This window comes from Chenopodium quinoa, unplaced genomic scaffold (assembly GCF_001683475.1).
Source record: "Chenopodium quinoa cultivar QQ74 unplaced genomic scaffold, ASM168347v1, whole genome shotgun sequence".
Classification (NCBI taxonomy): Eukaryota; Viridiplantae; Streptophyta; class Magnoliopsida; order Caryophyllales; family Amaranthaceae; genus Chenopodium; species Chenopodium quinoa.
In genome coordinates, this window is record NW_018742651.1 from 4611008 (window position 1) to 4639004 (window position 27997).

A 27997-nucleotide genomic window follows, 5' to 3' on the forward strand; every position below is an offset into this window, starting at 1 on the left:
AAAATAACTGCTACTTCAAGTAGCGGTTTTAAATTAGAAACCGCTACTTGAAGTAGCGGTTTTCTAATAAACCTGTAAAAAAATTAATTTCTCTGAACCGGTGACGTGGACGGTACGGTGGGAATATAATATAAAGGGACTGTATTTAGGGAATTGGAGTTTTCCCCAACATTATTTTGGGAAAGAGCTCATAAAAATTCTACACCAAAAGTTTTTTTTGGAAATAAAACTCTAAAATAACTTTTTTTAATCTTATTAAATCTATTTAAATTTTATTGAAAATAAAACTTTAAATTACTTTCTTATCCTAGGTAATAAATCTATCCAATTTTTTTTTTAAATTTTTTTTATCTTGTTAAAAAATATTCAAATAAATCATACCTGTCATATTTTTAATTAATTGTCGCCTATATGACGCGACACTTGGCGGTTGACAGTTGGCGAAAAGTTGAAACCGCCAAGTGTTGTTGTCTTGTGATCTGACTAAAATTATAGTTGTATATTCCGTGTGAGTTACTCCCTACGTTTTTAAATACTTGCTCCACTTTTTTTTTTTTTACCCTTTAAAATACTTGTTCCATTTCAAGTTTTTTTTATTAATTCCCCTATCCCACTGCCTATTAAATTATTACTCTGTAATTATTTTTTTTAAAAAAACCACACCCTCTCTCTGCCATGATCAGCCCTGCTTTACCCTGCCGGCAGCCCCGCCGGCGACCATACTCCATCCCTCCCCTTTCCCTGAAACGACCCCTTTCCCTTCCCTTCCCCACCCGAAACCTGAAAACCCTCACCGAATGTCCGAAACCACCCAAACCCTAACGGAATTACTTTCTCGTGGGGATTTGGGTTTGTGGGGGCGCGGCTCGAGATGGGAGAAGGGAGGGGCTCGTTTTGGGGTGGGGGAAGGGGAGAAGGGCCGATTCAAGGATGTCCGGCGCCGGCGGAAAAGGTGTGCTTAACGCCGGCGGGGAGGGGGGACTGCCGAACTGGCAGTGGAGTTTGATTTGATTTAATTTGTAGTGAATGTTGAAATCTCTCTGCAGGTCCTTTGAGTTTTAATACTTCGGCTTGCAATTGGCACTCAAAAGCACCAATTTTTCAGTTGAATCCGTCCTCTTGGACAAAGGTACAACAATTTATCTGTTTATTTCTTGTTAATTTTCATAATGAATAAAATAGCACTCACAAATTTATCTATGTTAATTTTGATAATGAAATCAAATATCTGTAGCTCCATTTGTCAAATATATGAATTGTGACTAATACATTGTGTTTGATCTGCAGATAGCTAATATAATATTTTTGGATTCACCTGTTGGCACGGGATTTTCTCATGCAACAAATCCAGAAGGTTATTACAGCGATGATATTACATCATCAAGGCACATTTATCAGTTCTTGAGAAAGGTAAGGAGCTTGCCTTTTTTGTTTTCTTTTCAGAAAACTCTTTTGTTTTGCTGTTTATGGAATTAAGTTCGGTATGAATAATCACTAAGTTTATAAACCTATTTGTATATAACATCTATCTGACAACTATTTTTTTATGTTCCATTTGCTCTAAAATTCCAACAGCCTCACACTAATGCCAACTTCAGAAATTCAGACATAAAAATTCACTTCCTTTTTTTTAACAAGAGAAAGATTAATTATACAGACAAACAGAAAATTTTCCGCAAGTAAAATGCTGGAAATAGTTAGGGCCTGTTCTCATTGACTGGACTCACCTGGACCTGAGCTGAGTTGATCTGAACTGAACTGAAATGAATATTTTATAAGAGAAGGAAATTAGGAGCTGAACTGAGATGACCTGGACCTGGCACATTTATCCGGCGCTTCCCCTACTGTTACCCCTAAACCACCATAGCAAACACCCCTGCTTAAAACTCAAATAGCCATTGATTTTGGTGAAGTTTTAGAAGATACTTTTCAAGGGTTTGGTTCTGATTTAGAGGAGGAAGATTGTTAATGGTTAATGGGCTTCTTAATGTTGATGGTTATGGTGATGATTTTGAGTATAATTTCGAGTTCGTTGATGATGATTTCGTGGGAGGAAAAGGGGATTTCGTGGTGGGGTTGCGGTGGTTAAGTGGCGAAGCAGGCGGTAAGGGAGGGGAAGCTCCGACGAGGGTAATCGGTGGGTCTGGGCTAGACGGGGGTGGGGGTGGGGGTGGGGGCGGAGGGCTCGGTTTGCTGGTGGTGGTGGTTTTTTTTCATTATTTTTAAATAATTTGTTAAATTTACTTAGTTAAGTGATGTTTAGTAACTAATAATAGTTAATTAGTATTATTGACCAATCACGTGGTGACATGTGTAAGTTAATTTTTTGTTAAAAAAAATTTACCCATTCAACCGGTTATAGGTCACCTGGGACCATTAGAAGAAAATTCACATTAAAGTTCGGATTATTTAAAAATAATCTAAAGTTGGGATTATTTTGGGCGAATCGAGCATAGTTGGGATTATTTTTGTCAATTTTTCCTAAATAAAACTACCTGATAGACTTGTATTTTTTATTTTAATACAACTCCTTTTAAACCCAAATCCTCAAAATCTACAAACTTTATTTTTAATTTTTTTTTTCTTTTTCACAGAAATCCTACCCATGCCACTAACTTCCTAACAACTATTTAAAGTCTGGAGATAACGGGCAACTCATCTTGTAGAGTCAATTCATTATCTGTTTGTACTCGGGAATGGGGATTCCATTAGCTTTCCCCCCTACTCTCAAGTGTTACCTATCGAATTAAGTTGACTTATCTATAAGAGGAAGAGTTGTCGATACAGTACAGTTGTGCACTCTGCTTCTGCTGAACAAAAAAATCTAATCTTTGTATCCTGTGGTATTGCATGGGTACATTCTCGTTCATGAATAAATCATTTTCATTTCCCCATCTTTTAAACATGGATCATTGTTGCTTCAAAATTTTAATTCGTATGTTATTTGTTTCTCTTAGTTTTGTTGATAGAATTAGCTATACAAAGCCCATTTTATCTCTTTCCCATTTCTTTTTTCTTGCTACAGTGGCTTAAGGACCATGATGGATTCCAAAATAATCCTCTTTTCATTTCTGGGGATTCCTATAGTGGCAAGATTGTTCCTATCGTTGTCCAAGAGATTTCTAATGGTAATTTACATCAATCATGGCATGATTTTCATATGCTGTTTCTTTTCTGTAAAATCTGCCTTATTATTGAGGTCACAACTTCACTGCATATTAATGTAGGAAAATAGGTTCTTAACAACAAAAGTTGAAATAAAAAATGAAGAAAATAAATTCTAAGCTAAGATAATATTATTCTTAAATGATTATGAGATAATTATTCATTGAATTAACGTTTTTTTTAAAAAAACTGATTACAATACATATTACTCTATTTACATAACAATTAATGGCATTCATTGTGTTCATATTCTTCATTTAATTTGCATTCATTTGCTAATTGCTTTCCTTGTTTGTCTCTCTTTCTTTTGTATTTCTAAAAATTCATTTTATTTTACTAATTTTAAGGTAGAGAAATTATATGACTTTACTATAATATTCTCCCATATTAAGTCATATTTTCTTATTCCCATGTTGCATACATACTTACTAAATCAGTAGAGGATCCATAGCATATGAGGATAGATCGGTTTGGTCAAAGCATCTGCTAGGTTATCTTTCGTGTGTATGTTTATTATTAACACATCTTTCTTCCATCAGTTCATGAGCAAAGTGATATATATTGAACTAATATGTGTTTTGTCTTCAAGTGAAATGCTGGATTCTTTTGCTTAGTGCAAACCACTCTGACTATCATAAAACAAATCAGTATTCTCTTGTTTGTGTTCAAGCTCCATCAATAACATGGTTTCTTTGCTAGCTTGTTTAGTTGCAATGTATTCAGCGTCGTTGTTAAAGTAGCCACAATGGATTGTAGTTTTGACTTTTCTAGCAAGAGTAAACACATAGCATGCGATACATTTAATTTTGTGAATCAACATATCCGTTAACTCTAAACTTTGATCCTCCATAGCATAATGCAGCATTTTAGGATCAATACAACTCTCCAATGTTTTTACCAAGTTTCAACATGTATCGACTTATACTTTAAGCTACCAAATCTTGATACATACAATGCTTAAGACATTTCCATCCTCTCCGCACACAAGATTTTATTAAAGTAGTTTTTAAGAGAAAGCCAAATCTTCCTCTTATTAGTGTCTCAGTGAATTTGCATCCCTAAAATCTTGTTTTTGGCCCAAAATCCTTCATGTAGCCCAAATTGAGCCTTTAGTTTGATAATATGATCATTGTTGGGCCCTGCTATCAAGAGTATCAATTTGCCGTCAGCATCTTATAGTAGAGTAATGAAAATTCAACATACTAGGTCTATTTTATATAAGGCTCTTGATAAAGAAATCAAATCCCTTCTATTAACATCTAGGTTCCTGACATTGTACAGAGATTTTTGTAAATTGCTAACCAACTTCTAGTTTTTTATCTTCCTTTTTTCTTTTAATTTCGAATATAGGAAATGAAATCTTTTTACCTTTTCAAAGTGTGAAGGATTTGCTGATTTCAAACTGAAAAGCATTGGACCATATAGATTTCTTTTTAAAGGTTTTCATGAAAAGATGCAGTTTTCGTATCATCTAATTAATCGAGTACAAATAAAATGTAGCACAAATTGAGATCTGAGAATACAACTTAAACTATTGTAAGTCTTATAAGAAAATTTCTCGTTTAAGTCAATGCCTTCTTATGGAGTAAATCCTTTCACCATTAACCTAGCAAAATATCTCTCCACTTGGTCGTTGCTATCTAATTACTTCTATTTTTAAGGAAAGCTTACATCTCTTCTTGTGTTGCTATCATCCACAAAGAAGCTTCATGTCTTTTTGTAGCCTTATGGAAACTTATATGGCTCTCTACCTCTATTAATAGATAACCTTTCCCTCCATATCATAGCATTTACACGTTGTTCTTGTGCTACCAATTGGTATGTTTTATCAAGGCTTGGAAGGGGATATTGTGATAGAATATTGATAAGGGAAGCATGAAAATCGGGATTTAGTCCCATAAAAAAAATCATGTAGTTTTGCTTGTGCTCGCCATTCTTCATGTAATTTCCAAGCCAAACAAGAAGCACAATGTTGTACACAGAGAAAAAGATATCAAAGGCTTGCGATTGTCCAATGTAGTACATAGAAAAAAAATCTTAATCGGTGAATTTGAGGTCCGTTGGTTTAAGCTAATCACGGCTTTAGATGATCCCAAAAAGGATTAGCTTCTCTTAATTTTGATAGAGAAGACCTTAATTCAGGATCTATAGTTCTCGAAATCCACGATATGAGCATTGCTTTATCGTCGTCCAATCGGACTTCGTAAAAGGAGGTGATGGTGTCGTCCAAGAAATCGAACTTTCGTCGGGCACGCTGTTGAATATTAGCCGCCTAATCTTTACGGAGAATTGGGTTCTATCTTCGGCGGCGGCGGTGGTAGTGTGTATCACAACAACTAAGGGTGAGCAAAAATTTAGGGTACTCTGATGTGGAATCGGAACCTGCTCGGAACCGGAACCCGTAGACCCGGAACCTTTAGGGTATCTTGTTAGTACAGGTTCCTTGTAGGGTACACGAAACCGGAACCTATCATTTAAGCCTAAATATATAAAAGCCCTATATCAAAATCGAAACCGGAACCTATCATTTAAGCCTAAATATATAAAAGCCCTATATCAAAATTGTATAAAAGCCATCACCTACCTCTCTCCCTACTCATTCATTTTTCATATTACTCTTAAAGGTTTGATTAACGGTATTAATATAAGTATTAATTTTGTATGAAATATTTTGGACATTCAGTGTTGGTTTGCTATATTTGTTGTGCTGTATTTAAGTTGTAAGCTTTTATTGTGAACATCCATTTTTAATTTTTTTTTTGGTAACAATTTATCAAGTGATTATTAAGCCTACTTTAAAAGATAGGATACCCTATTTTAGAACCGGAACCTGCCGGTTTCCAATTTTTAGGAACCTGTAGAACAAGTTCCGGTTTCGGTTCCTATTTTTTTAAAACTAGTTGTAGGGATTCCTTGCTACGCTAACCCCTAACCACAACCATTGTAATTTCCCTTTAAAAAAGGCAAATTTGGCTAAAATAGCACAATCTATTTCTTGGGTGCGCTCAATAGCACAAATTTTAAGTCGAGCAATAAATAGCATAAATGGTGCAGTAAATGACAAACTATTTATAGTAATAAAATTATAAATTTAACACCCTACACCCTCTTACGTGACTTCTATGCGAGACATAACTCTCGACCATTGTTTGATTTAGAATATTAATTATATAGGATACAAACACGGAAAAAGACATATTAGGGTTTTGTAAGATTAATTTTGATTGAGTTATGGGTAAATTTTGCATTTGGTGTGATTAATTTTGGCTAATTTTAAATTGGAATTTTTTTAATTAATTTTTTTTAATAATTTTTAAGGGTAAATTTTGGGTTTTTGTGTAATTAATATTGATTGATTTAGGGGTAAAATTGAGATTTGCTGAATTATTATTGATATAGCAAGAATTTAATTAGGAATTTTTGGGGCTACATGCATGTATGCAGAAAACATGTGAAATTTTATTAGCAAAAAACAAGTGACATTTGTGTGCTTTAAGGCCTATCACTGTGGCTACTCTCTATAATTAATGTTACTATTTATTATCACATTATTTTTACATAACATGTTATAATGTTTATAAATGATATACTCATATGCATGTTATAATGTTTATAAATGATATACTCATATGCATAATAAATTGCATAAGTTACATAATGTAACATATTATATAATAGTAAGGAAAAAATTGATTGCACAAATCCCTATTACAAATATTATAGTAGTCACGTGAGACGGGGATAATTTGATTAAAAAAAAAAAACTGGAATCCGATAGAATCTTTGGAACCGAAAATAGTTTATGTCATTTTCCGCACCCAACCTCCAAAGTTTGTGCTATTTATTGCTCCACTTAATTTTCGTGCTATTGCTGTTCTAGCCAATTTTTCCTTTAAAAAAATCGGTCTTTTGCTGTAATATCATTTCAACTCAACCAAAAACTTAAGTTGGTAGTTGAAGTCCAAGATTGATTCATGTACTTTATCAGTTTCCTCTCAAACTTGTAGAGCTGCAGACATAGGTTTACTTTGTCTTTTGTGGTGCTGATCTTTAGTTTGAATTTACACCTTTGTTTTCTCTTTTAAATTGCCTTGTTCTTTTTCTTGTTTTTATCTTCTAGAATCCTCACTATATATATTTATTTTTGCCGACACAGGTGAAGGAAATTGTGTTATTTTTCCCCCTTCTATTCTCTCTCTTCGTCTTCTGCTCTTTTCCATTCATTCATTTTCTACTTTTCTTAATAACATAAAGATTTATATTTTATTTATTATATTTTCAGTTTTTTTTTCATTAATAAAATAACAAAAGCCTGCTCTCCTTCCGAGAGTCAATCACGTGACCAGTCTTTTTTTTTTTTTTAAGGAAAACGTGACTAGTCTCTCTGACCACCTTTCCTCTTTTTATTTCCCTATTGCAACATTTCCCTCTTTACACATGTTATCTAACCTTCTCTCTCCTCATCACATGGGCCCATGTTTTTTTTCCCTCTATCTTTTTCATCTTCTTAAAATCTATGTCCCCCACCCTTTTGCAATATTAAGGGAATAGAGGAAGTATAAAACATAACATATTCGTGTTAGGTTTTGTTTTGATATGTAATTAAAGATATTCATGGTCAAAGTATCACGTTAGCAAACATGTACAGTCAAAGTAAGATCATTATGAAATGTAGGGAGTACCTTGTATCCATCTATTCTCTTAATCATTTACAATTAATTTCTAAAGTAAGGTATAAGAAATTAATGACTTTTTATCCACCTTGTTAAAATGTGTTTCTCATTTGCCCTCCCTTTTGGCATTTGTGGGCCCTTGTACCTCAACAATTAATGTTCTTATCTTCATAGTTTTAGTTTTTTCACTAACTTAATGTGAAATTTATGATATGTAGGGAATAAAGTTGGATTCCAGCCTATTATGAATCTTCAGGTGTGTTTTACTATTCTGTTTAAGTTTAATATATGAAAGTGTTAGTATACTTTAGATGTACATTAAACCTAAGGTATAAGACTAAATAAAAACTTTTAAATTCTTATCTTTCTAAATGAGGCTGGATACATAAATTAAATATAAATAATTGTTAAAAATTTCTATAAATGAATTTTTATCTTAACATCTCTCATATATACATAATGTTCATATTATTAATTATAAGAGAAATTACTATTTTGAGCTAGGGAAAATGTAAGAAATGGTTAAGTTGGTGGGGAACTCACCTTGTGAATTTGAGGTCACGAGTTCGAGCCCTACTAACTATAAAATGCTTGGGAGTAGGGAGATTCTCTTACCTTCCCTCTTTACTCTCAAGCGATGATCATCGCAAGCTGCTGGCTATGGCTAAACCTGTGAGAGGTGATAGTTCAGTAGAGTCCTTAATCTTATCTTTTAAAAAACCTCTACTGGTTGTAGTTAGGGATTTCCTTGCAATTTTCAACTATTGGAGCTTAAAAATACAATTTGCTTGAGAAAAAAGTTTCCAAATTAAAGCTAATTGAAAAAGTCAAACTTATTAATTAATAAGCTAGTAACTAACCATTGGGGCTCAAAATAACTACAAAGAAAGTTAACTTGAAATCATATGTGGCATCACAAGTTAATTGAACAATTAGCTTAGCATTGGAGATGCTCTAACAATGTGCTTTCTTTGTTTTAAAATGGTATACCTACTTTCTATTGTGAGGGTTTTAAAATGATCAACCTACTTTATATTTTAATCCCTCAAATGTCCTCTTTATTTTCCCATATTGCCCTCATTTTAAAGGTCTCAATAAAATAAAGGAGGATTCTAATATTCCAAAAAAGAAGAGTCTTGATGTATATTAATGGCCTTAATGTACTTTATTCCAAAAATCACTTTTTTTTTTCTTAATTATATAAAAAGATTCCAAATGGATAGAACACATAAAACGGAGGGAGTAAAATGTTACAAACTAGCGTCAATTTCCAAAAGGAATAATTGTCACAAACTACTTGCTTAACAAGTCAATTTGTTAACAATTACTCGCTAAAAATTTTTATATAAAAAACTACCTCCTAAATTTAAAAAGTTTGAGTAGCACCACCTTTTTTCGTTTTCCAGCAATTAATTCCGGCGAATAGGGCCTATTTGTTATTTTCCCTCTAATAATACATCCTTGTCAAAAATACATCCTTGCCAAAAATACATCCTTGCCCTCGTATATATTAATTAACCCTCTTATTCTCTTGCAAAATCTCACCCAAAAAACCAAAAACTTTGTGAAAACCAAATTGTTTTTCCTTCTTTAATTGGCAATTTTCACAAAGATTTGGTTTTTTGGATTGAGTTTTTTCAAAGAAGAGGATGGTTGGTTAATATACACGAGAGTGACGATGTTTTATTGGAGGGAGAATAATAAATGGACCCCACTCATCGAAATTAGTTGCCGAAAAATGGAAAAGGCTAGTGCTACCGAAAGTTTATAAATTTGAAGGGTAGTTTTTTTGATAAAATATTTTAACGAGTAGCTGTTAACAAATTGACCTATTAAATTCCACTCATTGAGCATAATTAAAGCTCTTACTGAATTCCAAAGATAGGGAGTTACCATTTGTCTTAATGTACATTATTCCAAAAATCACTTTTGAAACGGAGGGATTACCATGGTACAAACAAGCCTCGATTTCCAAAATTCCACTCGTAATTTATAATTAAAGAAAACCTTACTAAATTTCGAAGAAAAGGAGTTACAATTTGTCCAATTCTTTTACCACGTGCTCTCGTCCCAAATTGTTTGCTAACATGTGATATGCAAATTTGCGTGTCCCTAACTTTAGTAGATGGAAAACAATTTGTGATGTCCTATACTACATATAAAGTACGTAAATAATGTCAAAAACCAAAACATGTCAGCTAAAATCAATATAGGGAACATTTTATGTAGGAAGCTCACATATCTCAAGTTATTTGTACTTATTTGTACCTATTTAATAGGGTCTTGGTCATTTAGTTCCTATGGAGGATACAAAGATAACGTTTTCAGTAGCAAATTTGTGATCCCTAGGTTTTTGTGCCAACTCAATAAAAAAGAATTAAAATTTAAAAAATAATGAAGAAATAAAAACTGGCATATTCTTGGTTAACTCACGCCGTAAGGGAGCAAGGAAAAAAGTAAAACGAAGGGAAGGTTTGAAGGAAAGATAGGACATGAAAGAAGAATAATTATGGCCACGTAAGAAGACAACAAAAGTTCGAGATGTAAGCTTCATCTTCTGTGATACTATGTTTTCTCAACCTTAGCCTATGAGACTTTGAGCAAGCAACCCATGAAATTCGTGATAAAATTTTGGCGGCTTCGGCTTCACCGATGAATCTATAGAAAAACCCTATGAAAAATATGAAGATTAAGGGAATTGTTACCCTTATAGGGGTAGATAATTGTTGTATAGGAAGACCTTAAACAATAGAGGAGAGAGAATTCATGTAGGAAGCTTCAACAATGGAGGACAGAGAAACGAATGGTTGTTTTCTAAAATCCATGTCGTTAATTCATGAGTTAACACCTCACCCAGCACTCGCATTTACCGACATACCTCTACCCATCCACTTAATAGTACATTTATTATCCTTAATAAACATTTCAAGTTTATCAATGTTATAAGCATGGATTTCCTTGTTCTTATGTTTTTTTTTTTAAGTTCAATTTCCCATGAATTCCCACTTTTTTTATTTTATACTCTCTGTGTTCTTAAATACTTGCCCCATTTCTCCATACGCAGAGTTTTAGGAAAAATTGGAGAAAGTAATAAAATTTGGAAGTAGTGGGGTTGGTGGAAGAATAAAAAATTGTAAAAAGCAAAAGTAGTGAGAGAATTGGAGGAGAGAGATGAAATTAATAAAATATGATTTATCTTGGGTCCACAAATTGAGAAGATAAATAAATTAATTATTGTTAAAACTTTTGAAATAAGGAAATAGAGCAAGTATTTACAAACGACCAGAAATGGAATGTGGAGTAAGTATTTTAAAATGGGAGGGCTAATGTTTTTTTTGTAAAACCAAAAATTCAAAGTCATCAATCCCCATGAAACTCCACTTCATCAATATTCTTTTTGTTGTAACAAGCATTTAATAATAAACCATTTAGACTTTTTTACATGTAGGGAATTGGGTGCTTGGCTGGACTTAAAAAGTGTTAATCCGTGCTAAACTGAACTTGAAAAAATGTTTGCTTGGTGATGAACTCGACTTAAAAACGCGTTCTCACTAAGCTTGATCATGTCTTGCTCATGCCTATTAATGTTTCGAATTGAGTTGTTATGGTCATTAAATTTTTTGTCTTTCTAGAATTTAATAACTTTTTTTAATTGTGAATAATTTACTTTTATTAATTGTCAAGTTTCTCCGAAAAAAGGTGCGGAGTAATGTTTATATAACAAAAAAAAATATGGTGTTATTCATGACCTTGTTGAACTCATGCTCATAGTTAGATTCAATTTTGATTTGTATGACCTTGAGTTTTGACTTTTCTTTTATTGATGTGAGTTTGGGTTGCTGGTTTAATATGATTAGCACTCATACATGTGTTTCCCTTTGGTGTATATTTTATATAAATATATGATAAGTTATTTTGTTATTTATAAGGGATATACTCTTGGAAATCCACTTACAAGTGATAAGGATATGAGCCAATCAAAATATGATTATGCTCATCGTGTCTCACTCTTACCCGATGAGCTCTATGAGGTATAGGCCTAACTTTAATTCATGTAGTTATTGGAAAGTACAAACCTATATTCTTTCTCATTTTGACTTTATTCATAAAATTTTCTTTGATCGTGTTTTTATGATTTATACATATTAATATTGCAACAATGATGAAATTACGCATTCCAAAATATATATTGTATGTTGAATATCTATAACTAAATAAGTGTAAAAATTACAAAAAGTTTACATTGTGAAAGTGTTTTACAAAACGAATTTAATAATATCCCACATGACTTTATTACACTTAACGTATAAATTATAATATGTGGTCAAACAAACATGATGAATAGTGTAAAAATTCAGTTGTTGCAATATTATTAGAACAGAAGAAGTAAGGTTTTCATTTTGACTTTATTCACAAAATTTCCTTTGATCGTGTTTTTATGATTTATACATAAGGAAAAATCTAGTCATGTTGTATCTTTTAGATTCATCTCGATGAACAATTATTGTTTGAAAATAATTAAATTTTTTACTCCCTGCTTTTTTTAAGTGTTACAATATATTTTTGCGATAATATCTTTTCGATTTTTTACAATATATCCCTGATTTTAACTTTATTCACCATGTACCATTGAAAAATTTCAAATTCACTATATACCCTCGAGCTACACAAAAGTATCACTAAATGTCCTTAAAGACTAAAGGCGGTTAACATCGTTAGCCAAAAGCGTTAATTATGCCATGTGGTGTAGGGGTGATAATGAGACTGAGCTATTCGTGAACTGTTCGAGCTCGGTTCGGCCAAAGCTTGGTTTGATGAGGCTCTGACTCCAGTTCGAGTTTCGAGTTCGGCTCATAACCTTAACGAGTCGAGCAAGTTTCCATAGCTCGTCGAGCTTCGAGCAGAGCCCCCTTTATGACAAGCGAGCTCGAGCCAAGCCTGCCATTGTTCGGGTTCGGCTCGAAGGTTTAGCACCCCTAATGTGGTGACATCTAATCAATCAATCAATCAAAGACAAGAGGAGTCGGCTACATGAACCAAATTTAATTATTCCGTGCAATCATGGACAAAGATCCTCCTCCTCTATCTCTTACAATCCAATACTTTATCATCATGCAAATCCATACGCTTTATATCTTTCCTAACTCATTCCAACCAGTTCATTTTTGGTCCCTCCATGGTCCCACTTTTCCACTCTTCGTACCCGTGCACCCAAGTCTCTGTTTTACATGCCTAAACCAATGAAGGTGATTTACCCTTAGTTTCTCATTTTTTTTTTAATTATGAGAGAGTTAAGCACATCCACCTTAACATTTGCATTTCCGTAACCTCCATCTTTTTAATGTGCTCCTTCTTAAAAGACCAACATTCTGTAACATAGAGCAATACTGGTCTTATGGCAGTCCCGTAGAATTTTCCTTTCACCAGTAAGGGAATACTTCAGTCACATAACACTCTCATGGCCGCTCTCCACTTAAGCCACCTCAACTTAAACTTGTGGGTCACGTCTCGATCAATGTCACCATTCTTCCGGATGATTGACCCTAAATAATTAGGGGGCGTTTAGTTCGCAGAGTGATATGAGTTTGGAATCAGGAATGAGGTTAAGGTGGTATCAGGTAGGAACTTGATACTCAATTTCACGTGTTTGATTCAATTCTGAAATGAAATCTCTTTCCCTCATTTTATTTGATACCTAAGGCAATAGAATGGGCCAAACCCACCTTCCCTCCTAGGTTTCTAAATCCCATATCTCATGGGTTTGAGGTATGGGTTTAAAATTCATACTTTTGATAACCAAACATATGGTATGGGTTTTAGTCATTTTAAACCCATACCTCATACCTATATTACACAAACCCAAACGCCCCTTTAAAGTATTCGTTCATGGTCAAGTCCTTTCCATCCAAACTCACAACCTCATTGCTTGTCCCCCATTGAGTACCAAAACGACATACTAAATATTCAGTCTTATTCCGACTTAGCTTAAACCCTCTAGATTCCAATCTTTGCCTCCATTACTCCAACTTGGCATTAACCCAATATGTAGTTTCATCAACCAAAACGATATCTTCCGCAAACAACATACACCACGGGACTTCATCTTGAATTGGTCTAGTTACTTCATCTAGAAGCGTTACCAAAAAGAAATGGCTTAGTGCATATGCAATCCAATTATAATAGGGAAATCTTCGTCAATCCCTCCACATGTTCTCACAAATGTTGACACATCCTGATATATATTCTTAACCAGGTCCACGTACCTTCGTGAAATACCTTTCTTCAACATTGCCCACCAAAGAAAACTTAAAAAGAAAAAAGAAAAACCCACCACTCCTCCACCCACAGCCGAGGTACCTAGCCTTCCCCTTGCGCGATCATGCCGGCATCCATCCCAAATCCCCTTCCTAACTGATCGCCGACGATCCCAACCCTCCCTTTTCCTTGATCCATGAGACGCCGAAAATGATGGAACTTGGCAGTGATGGTGGTGAGAAGATGCTAGCGGCGAGCATTGAAGTTGTGTGTGGCGGTGCTAATGGAGTGTCGTTCGGGGGCACTGATAGGGTTTTTGCGGGCTAGGTGATGTGTTGTGGGCAAACTAGTTTTTGTGGTGTGTTTGGGTAATTGTGGTGGAGGTGGCTGCGGTTAGGTGGTGGGTGGTGTTTTGGGTTAGTGAGGCGATTTGTGAGAGAGGTTGTGTGAGGAAGCGGCAGCAAAGGGGAAGGAAGGGAAGTGTAGGGGAGCGGGAAGGGTGGTGGGTTTTTTAAAAAAAATTATTTAAATATTATTAATAATAACCAATAAAAAATGGCCATGTGGGCTGTGGCACAATTAACCTTAATGATTAATAGAGTTAACGACATTAGTCATTAAGGGTATGTTGTGATATTTTTGTGAAACCGAGTGTTATATTGTAAATTTAAAAATTTTCGATGGTATATGGGTAAATAAAGTTAAAACTCAAGGGTATATGGTAAAAAACTGTTTTTTTTTTTTTTTTTTTTTCACGTTACTTCTTTTATGAAGAAGAAAATAAAGTAGATAATGATTGGTAGAGCATATGAAATATGAATAAAGACGAAACATGAAGGAGATAGTACATCTTTTCTGTATTCATGTGATTGTGCACTGCCCATGTGATTAGGATGTTAGAAATAAAAAAGTACCAAAAACATAATTTTTAAAACATTTGTACTACCTCCGTTAATTGTTATCTGCAACTTTAGGGTATTATTTGAGAGATATAAAATATTCCAAAGTTGCAGATAACAATTAACGGAGGTAGTATAAATTTTTAGGTGGAAAGTGGGGTATTTGTGTAACATAAATTGTAAAGTATGGACAAAAGGTTAAAAATAAGTACAACAAAAAATAGGAAGATCATAAATGTAACTAATAAAAGGGAACACTTTAAACTGAATACGTAAATAATAAAAAAAAACCCAATTTCTCTCTCTCTCTCTTCCTTTTCTCACTTTCCCTATTCAAGTGCTTTCAATTTCTTACCTTCATCCATTAAAATTGCTGAAATTTTCATGTCTCTCCTCTCATTTTTCTTTCAAATCTCTCCTCCCATTAAAATTGCTGAAATTCTCACTTTCATCCTTTACTTTCTTTCGCATCTGGGTAGTTGAAGAAGAGGTAGCATTTACACTTATGGAAGACATTTCCTTCTCCAATTCACAACCAGCAGCATCAATATTAGTTCTAATTGAATCCAAAAATCCCAACTAATTTTTCACTAACATGAACCCCAATTTTTAAAATCTGAAATTGGGGCTCAATTTATAAGTCATATCAACAATTCCAATGATACATAACTATTGGAACATAATCACGACAGGAATTGCGAAATTATACCTAATAATTCATGGTATTTGCGAATTAAGTGAAATAAGTATCTTCTTTTAATTTCCCTAACTTTGTTAAACGACCATAAATTTGGGACAATTGGATGCTAAGATTGTTAGAGTAGAACAAATTTGAGGATTTGGGAAGAAATTTTCAAAGTTTAAGCTCAATTTAACGATCTTTTTGGAGAAATGAATAAGATGGGTTTAAATAAAAAAGGAAATCGAGAGAAATTGGGGGGGGGAACTAGTCGTTTTTGTGGGCCCCAAATCCTATTTTTGTCACTGGAGCTAGGTTTTGGTGGGAAAAACTAATTTTTTTTTATTTTTATTTTTTTTTTTTTTTTTTTATGTGATGGTAAATTAAAACTTGAAATTATGTAGGTAGTAAAAGCAAATAAGTCGTTTTTTTTGGAGGTGGTAAAAGTCAAATTTTCATTATTATTATTGTTGTTGTTGTTGTTGTTATTATTGTTATTATTATTGTCATTGTTGTTATTATTATTGTTATTTTGTTATCATCATTATTTCACTGTCGTATTTACAATTAATTATATCCCCACTAACTATATTTTATATTATAGAATTCCCTTTTTTGGACCCTACCCAATAATTTTACTAAAACTTTGTGCCATCCTGCGATTGCTGCCACCTTGCTATTGCGATTATTACAAAATAGAGCATCTCTTTTTTCTCATGGTCACCACTTAAAGCTGTTATTACTAGTTTATCATTTTTTTCCATCTCATATCTCTTACTTTTTAATAAAATATTAGTTATACTATCTTCTTTTATAATACACCAACTAACCTCTTTATATTTTAGTTAATTAATTTGCATAAAACTATACGACGAGCAATCTAGCTATCCTTAATTTAAAATACTATCTTGACAATCAAAGTGTAACACTTAAAAAAAAACGGATTGACTAATTTATTTAAGAAAACCTTACATATTAGATTGACTTTATGATACTCCATTTTAAAATAAATGCTCCAATTTGATTTATACACTTACCAATATTAGTGTTTTAGCTATACGAATAGATATAGTCATTGGGGTACTAGTTAGAGTCATCTTGATGTACTGTTTTAGAACGTCATTTGTTATAATTTATATTTATTGATAATTAAGGATATCATTGGTCAAAATTTTACTTTAACATATGCAAGTAAATTGGGCTATACATTTTTTCATAAAGGGAGTAAAAGGGTTTAGACTTGGTTTTCATTCAGTTTACAAACATAATTCAAAATTTAAAATTTGCACGATATTACCCCCTTGTTTTTTACTATAATTAGGATAGTACTTGTGGAATTGTTACAGTTTTAAAAGTCCAATTAATAAAACTTACAAAGTTCAAACTATAGTCAACTTAATGTACAATAGTGAAAGGCCATACAACAATTGATATTTTTTTTTGAAACAGTATATTAATCACAATAACGTGTACCCATTAAACACCAAAAAAAAAAAAAAAAAAAAATAACGTGTACCCATTTATCACACTACTAATTATCATTTTTTTTTCACATTACCCATTTATCACATTACTCATTATCACAATATTAATGCCTTAGTTTGTCTCGTCACACCTACTTTCTTGAGGATAACCTATTTCTGATTTTATCTCTTAGAGTGTTCTCACACATCTACCTTAACTTGTGCATTTCTTTAACCTCCATCTTTTTAATGTGCTTCTTCTTAGAAGCCCAACATTCTGTACTATAGAGCAACACTGGTCTTATAGTCTTGTAGAATTTTCCCTTCAATTTTAAGGGAATGCTTCCTATTTCTTGATGATTGACCCAAGATTTTTAATACATTCACTCATGGTCAAGTCCTTTCCATCCAAACTCACCACATCATTGCTTGTCCTCCTCGGAGTACCAAAGCGGCATGCCAAATATTCAATCCTACTTCGACTTAACTTAAACCTTCTACATTCCAACCTTTGTCTCCATTAATCCAACTTGGTATTAACCCCATCTTTAGTTTCATCCACAAAAACGATATCATCCGCAAACAACATACACGATAGAACTTCATCTTGAATTGATCTAGTTACTTTAGTCAAAACATTTTGTATATCTTTTAAATTTATGTTGTTGATACTATGTAATTATTAATCCCGAGTGAAAGGAGACTTACTTTTTTTGTTGTTATTTTAACTTGCTTATTACTACTATGAGTCTCAACGTATTTTTTTCTTCTCTTTTCACAGTCAGCCAAACTAAATTGTAATGGCAGTTATGAAAATGTGGATGTGGATATAACAAATGTCAAGTGTGCACGTAATCTTCGAGCAATAAAAAATGTAAGTTTCAATAGTATATGTTTTGAATTTGTGAAGAATAACATACTCATTCATGAACAAAAGTAACTAGTCAAGACATAAATTACGTAATGTAATACTATACCATGTGCTTAAATTTACTCGATCCAAGTCTAAAGAATTTTTAAAACATTTATCGTACCAGAACATTCGTTATATCTTGTCGCAGGAGTTTCATGCTGAATTATTTTATTTCCCAAAATCATACATGCTGCGTTTTAGATGGCATTGTTATGGGCTAAGTAATCGTTCTTATGAAAATAGAGTGTTATCTATCGAGAGCTTTCCTTTGATTGTACTTTCTCATCTATTTTTTTTTACTTGCAACACAAACTTTTAGACATGTACTATTGGAAGGTGATTACGGATGTTAAATGAATGATTTTATCAAAATAATTCTAACACCAGGAATAGGGATGGGTAAGATACCATGTGTAAAAATTATTTTAATTGATTTGTTCGTTCATACTATATAATCTCGACCTCACAGTAAGTGATTTAAGGATGTGTTGCAAGTAAATAAATAGTGGAAGTATAATTTACTATGAATTAATTTTGATTTATGCAGAATTTTGACCCCTTGTTTACCCCTCATGTCTTAAGACCTAAATGTGTATCACATCAAACATGGTGCCAGGTATGTATCGCTTATACATGATTATCATGTTTGGTCCTTAACAATTTTTATAGTAGCCTATGGTGATCAATTTTTTTATGTTTGGATTTGCTGAGTGATCCTAATGCCTTAAATTATTGTATCTTATTAATCCAATGTTTTATGTTTGATATTTAGGATACCATGTGATAATTTCAACGTTTGATCAATGTCAAAGCTCATACACCATTCATTCACCGTGATAACTAACTTTAAATTTTGATGCAAGACATTTAAAGTCATATCAAATAGCAAAAATCAGTGTGTATTTGTAGAGAGGGCTATTTTCGGTGCATGTATAAGAGGAACTGATGTGAATATATATGTTAAAGAGTAGCTAGTTATGATGCAATGTGTTGTTCGAAGGATTTCAGGGCAGCTTTCTGTCACTTGCGGACTAACTCCCCTAGTCTTGTGTACGTACGCCCACTAACTCCCCCCCCCCCCCCTAAGGCTGTTAGTCAAGGCAACGAAGGCAACGAAGGCCTAAGTGAGTAAGTAAGAGAAAGCACAAGAGAGTAAGTTAAGAGAACTTTGATGGCTTGATATTGTGAGTGTTTACAAATGCTTCGATGATGCAAAAAAGAAGGGGCATGCCCCTATTTATAGTGCTCCCAATGGCCTAGAGATCCTTTTAACCTTCTTAAATGGAAGGTCCTAGAAGCTTAACTTTCTAGAGTTTTCTATATAACTTCTGGTTATAACTCATATGTACATTATTCCGGAGTGTTCTACAATACTCTAGGACTACAATAATCTATAAGAATATCCTAGAAAGTTCGAGAAGCTCCTGGACGAATCCCGAGACTCCTAGCGTATTTTGGAATGTTTTGGACCTCGCCTCAAAAATCTGACCGCACATAGTGTTCCTTGGGTCAAAAAACGGTGGACTTCCAAGTTTGGGCCCATTTGGGCTTCATTTGGGCCCCCAAATGACCCATTATTGTGTTACTGTCAATTGGGTGTTCACTAGGTAAACAGTCTGGGTGCCAAAAAAACTCTTTAAGGGGAAGGTGCTTCCTAGCACCCATGGGCATCTCCCTTGGCCCGATCTGTTGCCTAGTGCCCATTTGACGATGCTGTTGCCTTTGTGGGCGTGGGGATATGAGTGGTGACATATCGCTATGTAGACTTGAACTCTCCAGTAAATCATTGAACTAAGATGCAAGGCATTATAAGCAGTGGCGGATTCAGGATTTAGAGAATGGGGGTACGGAATTAAGTTAAAATTTTTTTTACAAAATGTGGAGCGTAATAATTTTGCTTACTGTAATAGTATTTGCGTACACTATACAACAAGGCTTATAATTGAGTAACTAAATGTGTTTGGAGTATTTCCTTAAAAAAAAAATTTAGTAAAAAAAAGAGATTATCTAAGAGAACTGTTATTTGTAACAATAGGTCACTTTGACCAAAATTACTAATTTATGGCGGAAAAAATAAACAGTATCACCTAAGAGACCTGTTATTTGTACCATTAGGTCTATATGATCAAAAGTAGTATTTTGGCGTCAAAAATAATAAAACCCACCTAAGAGACCCCCTTTTCAAAAGGTGTAAGAGACCGCCTATTTTTACAAGCGGTCTCTTTTATTATCAGTTGGTTTTTTTTTTTTTGCAGAATGGGGGTACAGCTGTTACTCTATGTACCCCCTGGATCCGCCACTGATTATTGGGACAGTGCTAAGATATAAAGTCACATGAACACTGATTTATTTTTTCATTTTTCTTTTCTTTCTATATATTATTAGGATTGATTTCTTTGAACTAACGCTGATTTAATCGTATTTAATTAAAATTGGATTTTGGGTCTTCAAGTTGTTTGAATTTGATACTCGTGTCTGGCAGTCTGTGCAGGTTTCATTGTTTGTATAGTTCTAAATGCATGGATATTTGCATTGTTTGTTTCGTTAGGTGCTCTACATGTGCTGTTTCTGTTTCTTTCTCTTTCAATTTTAAATTTTTATTATTGTTTCAAAAGGAAGGCTATTATCAGTTGTGTAATGGTCAATGCTCTGCAAAATCTAGTAAAAAAATCTACATTAAGTTTTTTGTTTAATACTCAGTAGATGGTAATATCGCAACATAACGAAGATCCTATGACCTGTTTAATGTCAAAACACCAAGCTGACCTCGTATACTCTTTTGGCTACAAGCCCAATCAGCATGTTTGCTAATAACTAGTCATGAGTTGATTTGTGTTAAAAATTTACCAAGAGCATCTGTCAATTATGTAGGAGAGTATGTACTATCTCTTGGAAAATTGGGCTAATGACATACAAGTTCGAGCAGCTCTTCACATTCAAGAGGTATATGAACTCGATCTTTTTCGAAGTGGAAACTATCACATGTACTCCCTCCGTCCCATAATATAATTCTTGTTTTCCTATTTTGAAGAACGAAAATATTAGGAAATTTTGTGTAGAACTACCCTAAAGATAGGGTCATTTGTGAACAACTACCCATTTTTTTTTTATTTGTTTAGAACTCCCCACAAGTTTGAAAACATTTGAATAGCACTACCGATTAACATTTTTAGTCCAATTAAGACGTTATCGGAGCTCACTTTTGCCACCCAATTAACTCTCCCAATTTGTATAAAGGTTTTAATTACCTTAATTAACCTAATTAAGGTTTTAATCATAATTTATTTTAGGGTTCATGAGTGTAGTATTATTTGGGGATTTTAATTTCTTAGGTTCGGGGGTTTAATTGAATTGGGGTTTTTGCTTATTTTAGCATTAATTGACCATTGTAATTGAAAAAAGTAAAAAATTGGGCCAAAATAACGTTTTAATGAGACGAAAAACGTTAGTAGGTAGTGTTACCCAAACTTTTCCAAACTTACGGATAGTTCTAAACAAATAAAAAAAAATGGGTAGTTGTTCACAAATGACCCTATCTTTAGGACAGCATGTAATGACCATTATACCCTTACTTTTTTTAACTTTATTCATTGTTCCTAATTTACCCTTGAATTTTACACATGTCTTGTACTTTTTCATTTTCTCTCTCTAACTTTTGTCTATGATTGTACTTTTCACTTTTATTAATGTACTTTGTCCACTTTCTCCTCCTTTTTTTAAATACCATGAAAAAACACAAACAAGAACTATATTATGGGACAAATGGAGTATTTTGTTACTGTAGGATGAAAATCATGTTCGATTCGTATCCAAATGTTAAAGTATTAGAATTAAAGAATGGAAGGAATTTTTATAGGAATATACTTGTATTAATTAGCCCTTACTTCTCATTCTTTGCTAAGGCCTAGAAATTTTTTTGGAGAAATAAAAAAAGATGAATAACTGATACCAAATTAGAAATCTCAAGTAGGCGCCATAAAAATTTGCACCAATGTGGACAACCATTGCTCATGTGGCAAAAACTTCATTTGAGTTGTACTTTTGCTGAATATTTGGGTAAAAGTCAAGCCATTATATCGAATCTCATTGTATCTTTGTAGCTGATTTCTTCGGCTGATTGTTTTGCTTATCGTCATGTACTTTTCTTTCATGAATAGGGTACTATTAGCTCTTGGATCAGATGTAATAAAACTCTTGCATATGAGTACAATGTTGAGAGCACCTTTGGTTACCATCAAAAATTGACACAAGACTATATCCGTGCACTAATCTACGGGTAATATTATATTCATGTCACTGCTTTTACTCTTTGTTAAGTATGTTGTTTTTATGTTATCATTTGTTTATTGTAATTGAAGAGTCATCTAGAGTGCTTAATATAAGGTGTACTAGCTTCTGACAATATATGTGCCTTATCAATCAAATGTTGAAATTTTGGGGAGAGGAGAAAGAGGAACATGCATGCTTTCAATCCAATTCATAAGTGACTACAATTAGCCTTAAATAGCGATAGTAAATTAACTTATTGAAAAATAAAATACAAATAATTGTAAGCAACTATCACAACTAACGTGGGATGTATAGTTCTATTTAGTTAATGCAAATTGGTATCGTAAAATAAAGAAGTATTATCGTTCACTAACAACCATTATATTTGAAGCTATACATCCAAGTATCCAACAAACTCCCTTGCTTCAAATTTCCTCACATTTACGTTTGACCTCGACCATCAATTGTACAATGAAAGAGGTTTCTCTCCATTCATAATAGAAGTACATTCATAATAGAAGTTAAATCAATTACTTCTTGAGTGTGTTATTTAGGTAAAATCAACACCCTTTTTGTTACTTATCTATCTTATCTATAACTTATGTGAACTTATTTTAGTTATATATTGAACTTGGGTAGCCCTTATTAACCCTTATCACTAACTGAACTTATTTTTCTTAAACTTATCTTAACTTATTAACCAACTGAATTTATTTGAACTTATTTTTCCTGAAATAAGTTAAATAATTCAAATAAGGTGAACATAACAGGGCCTAAATCCATAGACAATAACTAGGTTAGGATTTATTCATATCATAACATAGCAAATGTTTAATCAATACCTTACAAAGTCACATCCGTTCAACAAAAGGTTTCAATCCCATTCCTTCCTATTGATGATTCAATTACCATTCTCTTGCATAGACCCTTCATAAAAGGATAAGTTAGGTTTTTCTTCACAATAAACCGTCTCATTGACTTCTGCCTAACATGTATGTGCCGCTTCTTTCCATTGTAGACACTATTCTTATCTTGTGAATCACAATGCATAGAGACCGGTGGTGTTAGTTTCCCCCACAATGGCAACTAGTCAAACTGGCTTTTTGGTAGCAAGATCCAAAGCTATGAACTCTGCTTTCATTGTCCACCCGACAATACATTTGCAGACTTCCATGATGTATTACTACCACAAAGAGTAAAAACATACCCACTGGTAGAGTTCACTTCATCACTGGAACTTACCCAATTAGCATCACAATACCCTTCTAGAACTAAAGGACGACCAACAAAATCTAAACCCCAACTCATGATTCCTTGAAGATATCTAAGTGCACGTCTTAAAGCTCCCAATGTCACTTGGGTTATGAGTGAACCTACTAAACCTGCTCAATTAAGAACTTCAAGCTCCCTATTACCTTGGTATACTCTTCCTGAGATTCTTCTTGAGAGCTATTCTACTTTCTATGTACTTTTCAAAGGCACAACATCGAAGCAATCAAACTTTTTCAACACTTTCTCTACATAACGAGACTAATTCAGAAAATAGCATTTCTTTGTCTTTTAGACCTTAACCCTAAGGATCACATCTACTTCTCCTAAATCTTTCTTCTCAAACTTAGAGGAAAGTAATTTCTTAGTTTTAGTTATAACACTCAAATTAGCACTAAACAACAAGTCGTCCACATAAAGGCATATGATCACACGATGATAATCAAACATTTTAGAGTAAGCACATGCATCAGTAGCATTGACAACAAAACTGAAACTTAGAATGGTACTATGAATTTTTTCATACCACTGCTTTGGTGTTTACTTTAGTCCATACAAGGACTTCTTGAGTCTACAAACCTTATTCTCCATTCCAATAAATTTCCTCTTATAAATCACCATTCAAGAAAGTTGTCTTGGCATCCATCTAATGCACAAACAAATTGAATGATGAAGATAAGGCAAATAAAGTAGGAATAGTAATTTGGGGTATATAAATCCCAACTAGTTCTATGGAATTTGTTTTTGCTATAACCATAATCTCATTTCTTCCCTTTTATTGTCATATTTCTGGTTAAATTTTAGAACTTTTTTTATATGCACAATGCCATATTATCATCATCAATACCATATTTTCGGAGCACTTCAACTTACACAATCGCACTTTTTTTTAATTATTATTTTGACTTATCTAGCATTTCTCTTCATGGTACACATAATCATCACATATCTGTTTTCCATTTTTGACATGGTGGTTTGCTCTCCAATTATTTCACACATAAAATGTAGGATGGCTTTCTTCTTTTACTCTCTCTCTCTCTCTAACTCAACTCTAATACTTGAAATTATAATAAAGATGAGAGAGGAGAAAGAAGAGCATTCTGCATTCAATTCATTTCATAAAGCAATTACTGCTAGCCTTAAATAGAGATAGTAAACCAACTTAATGAAGATAATTTTCCTATAAATAAGCAACTACTACTAGCTTGAGGTATATAACTCATTAACTCCCCACTAGTTCATTACCGCACTAACTTAATAACTACAAAATCAGTAATTGAAATTACGGAAGTATTATTTTCCACTCGTAAATAGTAACCATAATTTTGAGGCATTACATCCAAGTTTAAAGTGTGCCAATGCCTTTACATTTTCACCTAAAAAGGAGTTGTAATAAAATTTATATGGTAGCCACTCTTCTCTACGACTTCCTTTCTTTCTCCTATAAATTCCCTCCCCCCCCCCCCTCCAAAAGTGAAACCCTAGGAACTTGTCACGATTTCCCCTATAAAGTGAAACTTCTCTTCCTTCTCCTATATGTTGTTGAATAGTTCTATTTTAATTTTAGGAACTATAGATCTTAGGCTAATTTCATCTTCATTGAGGGTGGAGGATTTAGTTTAGTAGTGTAAATTACCGGTGGTGGTGGAGGATTTAGTTCTATAATGGAAATTACTAAATAATAGCGGTGGTATTTCTTCGGTTCATCTATCTTATATAAGTGTAGAAGCGAGAGGGGGGTGAAAAGTTGGTGTCCAAAATTTGAACTACCAACAATCTCTAAATTATGTTTTTCATCTAATTTTTAGAACATTTTTTTTTTTAAATGTATACGCATGCCAAATTTTTTCAAAAAAATATTTAAAATCAGAAGTGTAGACAGGATTTTAAATCTACTGAGGCCTACTAGCTTATAGTTTACTCACATACACATACAAGGTAATTGTCATCAAATCTCATTGTTAAACCTTACTTACTGTCCAACTATATATTATATCTAGAATTACTCGAAAATAGAAAATTTGTTATGTAAGCATTTAAGCATAAATGCATAATAAAAAAAAAAGAAAAAAAAAAAAAGAAAGAAAGAAATCATTGAAAAGGAAAAGTCATGAATCAAACAAGGGAAAATTTATTAAAAAAAACTCACATACATCATTCTAAAACACTTAATTATGAATGAAACTAGTTAAATTAAAGTTTGAATAAAAGAAAACATACCAATGCAATCAAGGTGAATATCGAGGGTTGAGATTTTTATCCTATTGAGAATTGGTTTTGAATTTAGAAAATTGAATTTTGATATCATGTAGATGATGATTCAAGAAAGTGAAAAGAGTAGAAGAGAATTGAAAAAAGGTTTAAGCAAATTTGTGGGGTAAAAAATTTAAAAAGATAAGATGAATTAACATTGACAAAGTCTCTGGAAGGTGAAAGTTTAGAGTTTTTAGATTTATTTTGTTTATTTATTTTTAATGTTTTCAATTAAATAAAAAAGATCACCTTTTAGCCCATATGCATCCTCAAACCCTCTACCCCTTGGGTAAAATTTACACCCACTTACCATTGAACCAAGAGAATAATAATACTATACAAGAGAGTTCATCGGTATATATCATTAAACTTTACAGGGGTCATATTACAAAAATATGGGCCGCGAGATTGGGCCACGGGGGACCGGCCCCCTACCAGCCCCTTATGTGGCTACGCCTCTGTTAAAAAATTAACACATGCATATGGGACTTGTTTCTTCATGTTGAAAGGGTACTTGCTAGTATGTGCTGGGTGTAAGGAGTTGTATATGGAATATTGTTTGTGGATTCTTTCAGTTTTTTCGATCGGCATGCTCTGCTTAGTCCTCATTTAAAGGTTATTAATGGCAAAGAAAATCATTGTTTTGTAAGATTAATACCCAAAGATTGCTCTCTAAATGAAATTTTTGGGGCTTTATAGCATGTTCAGTTTAGTCTTTCCCCTCTAGGAGAGACAAATGCTCTCCACATTTGAGGGACTACCAAGTCACATGAAAAGGTGACTCTTGTTATGCTAATAGGCCTTGATTGTAGTTCTAGACCAAAGGTTTGGAAAGATAAATTGTTTAGGTTTTTGTCTTGCCCGTCGCCTTTTTACCCTCACCCTCCAATCACATCCCAAGTTCTTTGGATCTTAAAATTTAAAGTTTAATTTTGTTATTTCAAGAAGCATGTTCAAGGGCACAAGTTTTTGTTTCAAAACACAAACGCCAAGATAGAGATTTTAAGTTTAAACTAGCTTGTTGTATTCTACTCCATATTTGATATAATATTAGCTTGTGGTGATACATATATAATAAATTCTCATTAACAACAATTTCATATTTATAGGTAGAATTTGAATAGATTTTAATTTGGAATAATATATTACCGACATTTGTTACATTGAGATGTTTGTCATTTGTCGATCACTGGACATATTTAGCATCAAAGTTTGGCTTTGGTACACTGCTAAATTGTTTTAGAGGAGTCAAAAGAAACCCATATTCAATATTCCAACTCCAGTCTCCAGCATCTTTTTGTTATTAGTGAGTATAGAAGCTCAATCTATGATTTATTTTTAATTTCAAATTTTTTGCATTATTTGCTGCTAATTATATGAAAACAATCCGCTTCTTTAATGTCTTGACTGCATTATATATTTAATGACAGTGGTGACCAAGACATGATTATATCATTTGTTGGAACATTGGAATGGATAAACATGTTAAATGTCTCAATTTCTGATGATTGGAGGCCATGGTTTGTCCATGGTCAAGTTGCCGGGTAAGCAACTAATTAACTACATGAAATCAACCAAATACTGCGTCAGTTTCCTTTATTTTTTTTTCCCTGGTCTATGTAAGAAAACTTTCTCAGCCTTTCAATTTTGGAATTGAACGTGCAGGTATACTACAAAGTTCTCAAATGATAAATATCATGTAACATATGCTACCGTGAAGGTACAAAGGTGACTCTCATTTTAAAAACATAATTTGATAGAGTATCATAATTATGTATACATTGTTTACTTGCAGGGAGCAGGACATACCGCTCCTGAGTATAAGCCTTTTGAATGCTTCAACATGTTCTTGAAATGGCTTGCAATGCTTCCTCTCTAGTATGAGAGTGCTAAAGACTCACGGGGCCATTATTTACGGTTTATATTATACAAAGTGTGTCAATACTCTTTCAAAAAAAAAGAAAAAGAAAAAAAAGCATGTCAATAGTCATATATTTATTTGATGTTTAATTGGTTTTTGATACACTGATGACCACCAGAAGAAAATGCTTAATGTCTGACAAAGGCCATTATTTACGGTATTCAAGCCTCTTTCTATAGAAAGATGTGTAGATAGAGGCACAATAAAGATAAATCTTTTCTCATCTTCCTTCCCATGG

General features: G+C 33.2%; 2 protein-coding genes across 6 annotated transcripts; both read left to right on the forward strand.

Moving 5' to 3' along the window:
• Positions 1 to 419: 419 nt before the first annotated feature.
• LOC110722155 (serine carboxypeptidase-like 13) lies at positions 420 to 27987 on the forward strand. 5 transcript variants are annotated; one of them, XM_021901414.1, is made up of 12 exons: positions 422 to 1129; positions 1288 to 1410; positions 3026 to 3128; positions 8057 to 8094; positions 11768 to 11869; positions 17916 to 18008; positions 18595 to 18663; positions 20919 to 20990; positions 22205 to 22323; positions 27269 to 27382; positions 27504 to 27558; positions 27634 to 27987. In XM_021901414.1, the coding sequence occupies exons 4-12, from the start codon at positions 8083 to 8085 to the stop codon at positions 27715 to 27717; spliced, it is 720 nt and encodes a 239-aa protein (XP_021757106.1). In that variant the 5' UTR covers positions 422 to 1129; positions 1288 to 1410; positions 3026 to 3128; positions 8057 to 8082; the 3' UTR covers positions 27718 to 27987. The 5 variants fall into 5 exon arrangements, with proteins under 5 accessions (XP_021757108.1, XP_021757106.1, XP_021757109.1 ...); XM_021901416.1 differs by lacking the exon at positions 18595 to 18663 and having other exon boundaries at positions 420 to 1129; XM_021901417.1 differs by lacking the exon at positions 11768 to 11869.
• Positions 931 to 3235, forward strand: LOC110722192 (serine carboxypeptidase-like 16). The gene is made up of 4 exons (XM_021901459.1): positions 931 to 952; positions 1047 to 1129; positions 1288 to 1410; positions 3026 to 3235. Exons 1-4 carry the CDS (start codon positions 931 to 933, stop codon positions 3233 to 3235), a joined length of 438 nt encoding a protein of 145 aa, XP_021757151.1.
• Positions 27988 to 27997: the final 10 nt, after the last annotated feature.

Coding starts and splice junctions, on each gene's coding strand:
- LOC110722192 (XM_021901459.1), top strand. CDS start 931: ATGTCCGGCGCCGGCGGAAAAG. Junction 1,130..1,287: donor ATCCGTCCTCTTGGACAAAG/GTACAACAATTT, acceptor TTTGATCTGCAG/ATAGCTAATATAATATTTTT. Junction 1,411..3,025: donor TTTATCAGTTCTTGAGAAAG/GTAAGGAGCTTG, acceptor TTCTTGCTACAG/TGGCTTAAGGACCATGATGG.
- LOC110722155 (XM_021901414.1), top strand. Junction 27,383..27,503: donor GTCCATGGTCAAGTTGCCGG/GTAAGCAACTAA, acceptor TTGAACGTGCAG/GTATACTACAAAGTTCTCAA. Junction 27,559..27,633: donor TAACATATGCTACCGTGAAG/GTACAAAGGTGA, acceptor GTTTACTTGCAG/GGAGCAGGACATACCGCTCC.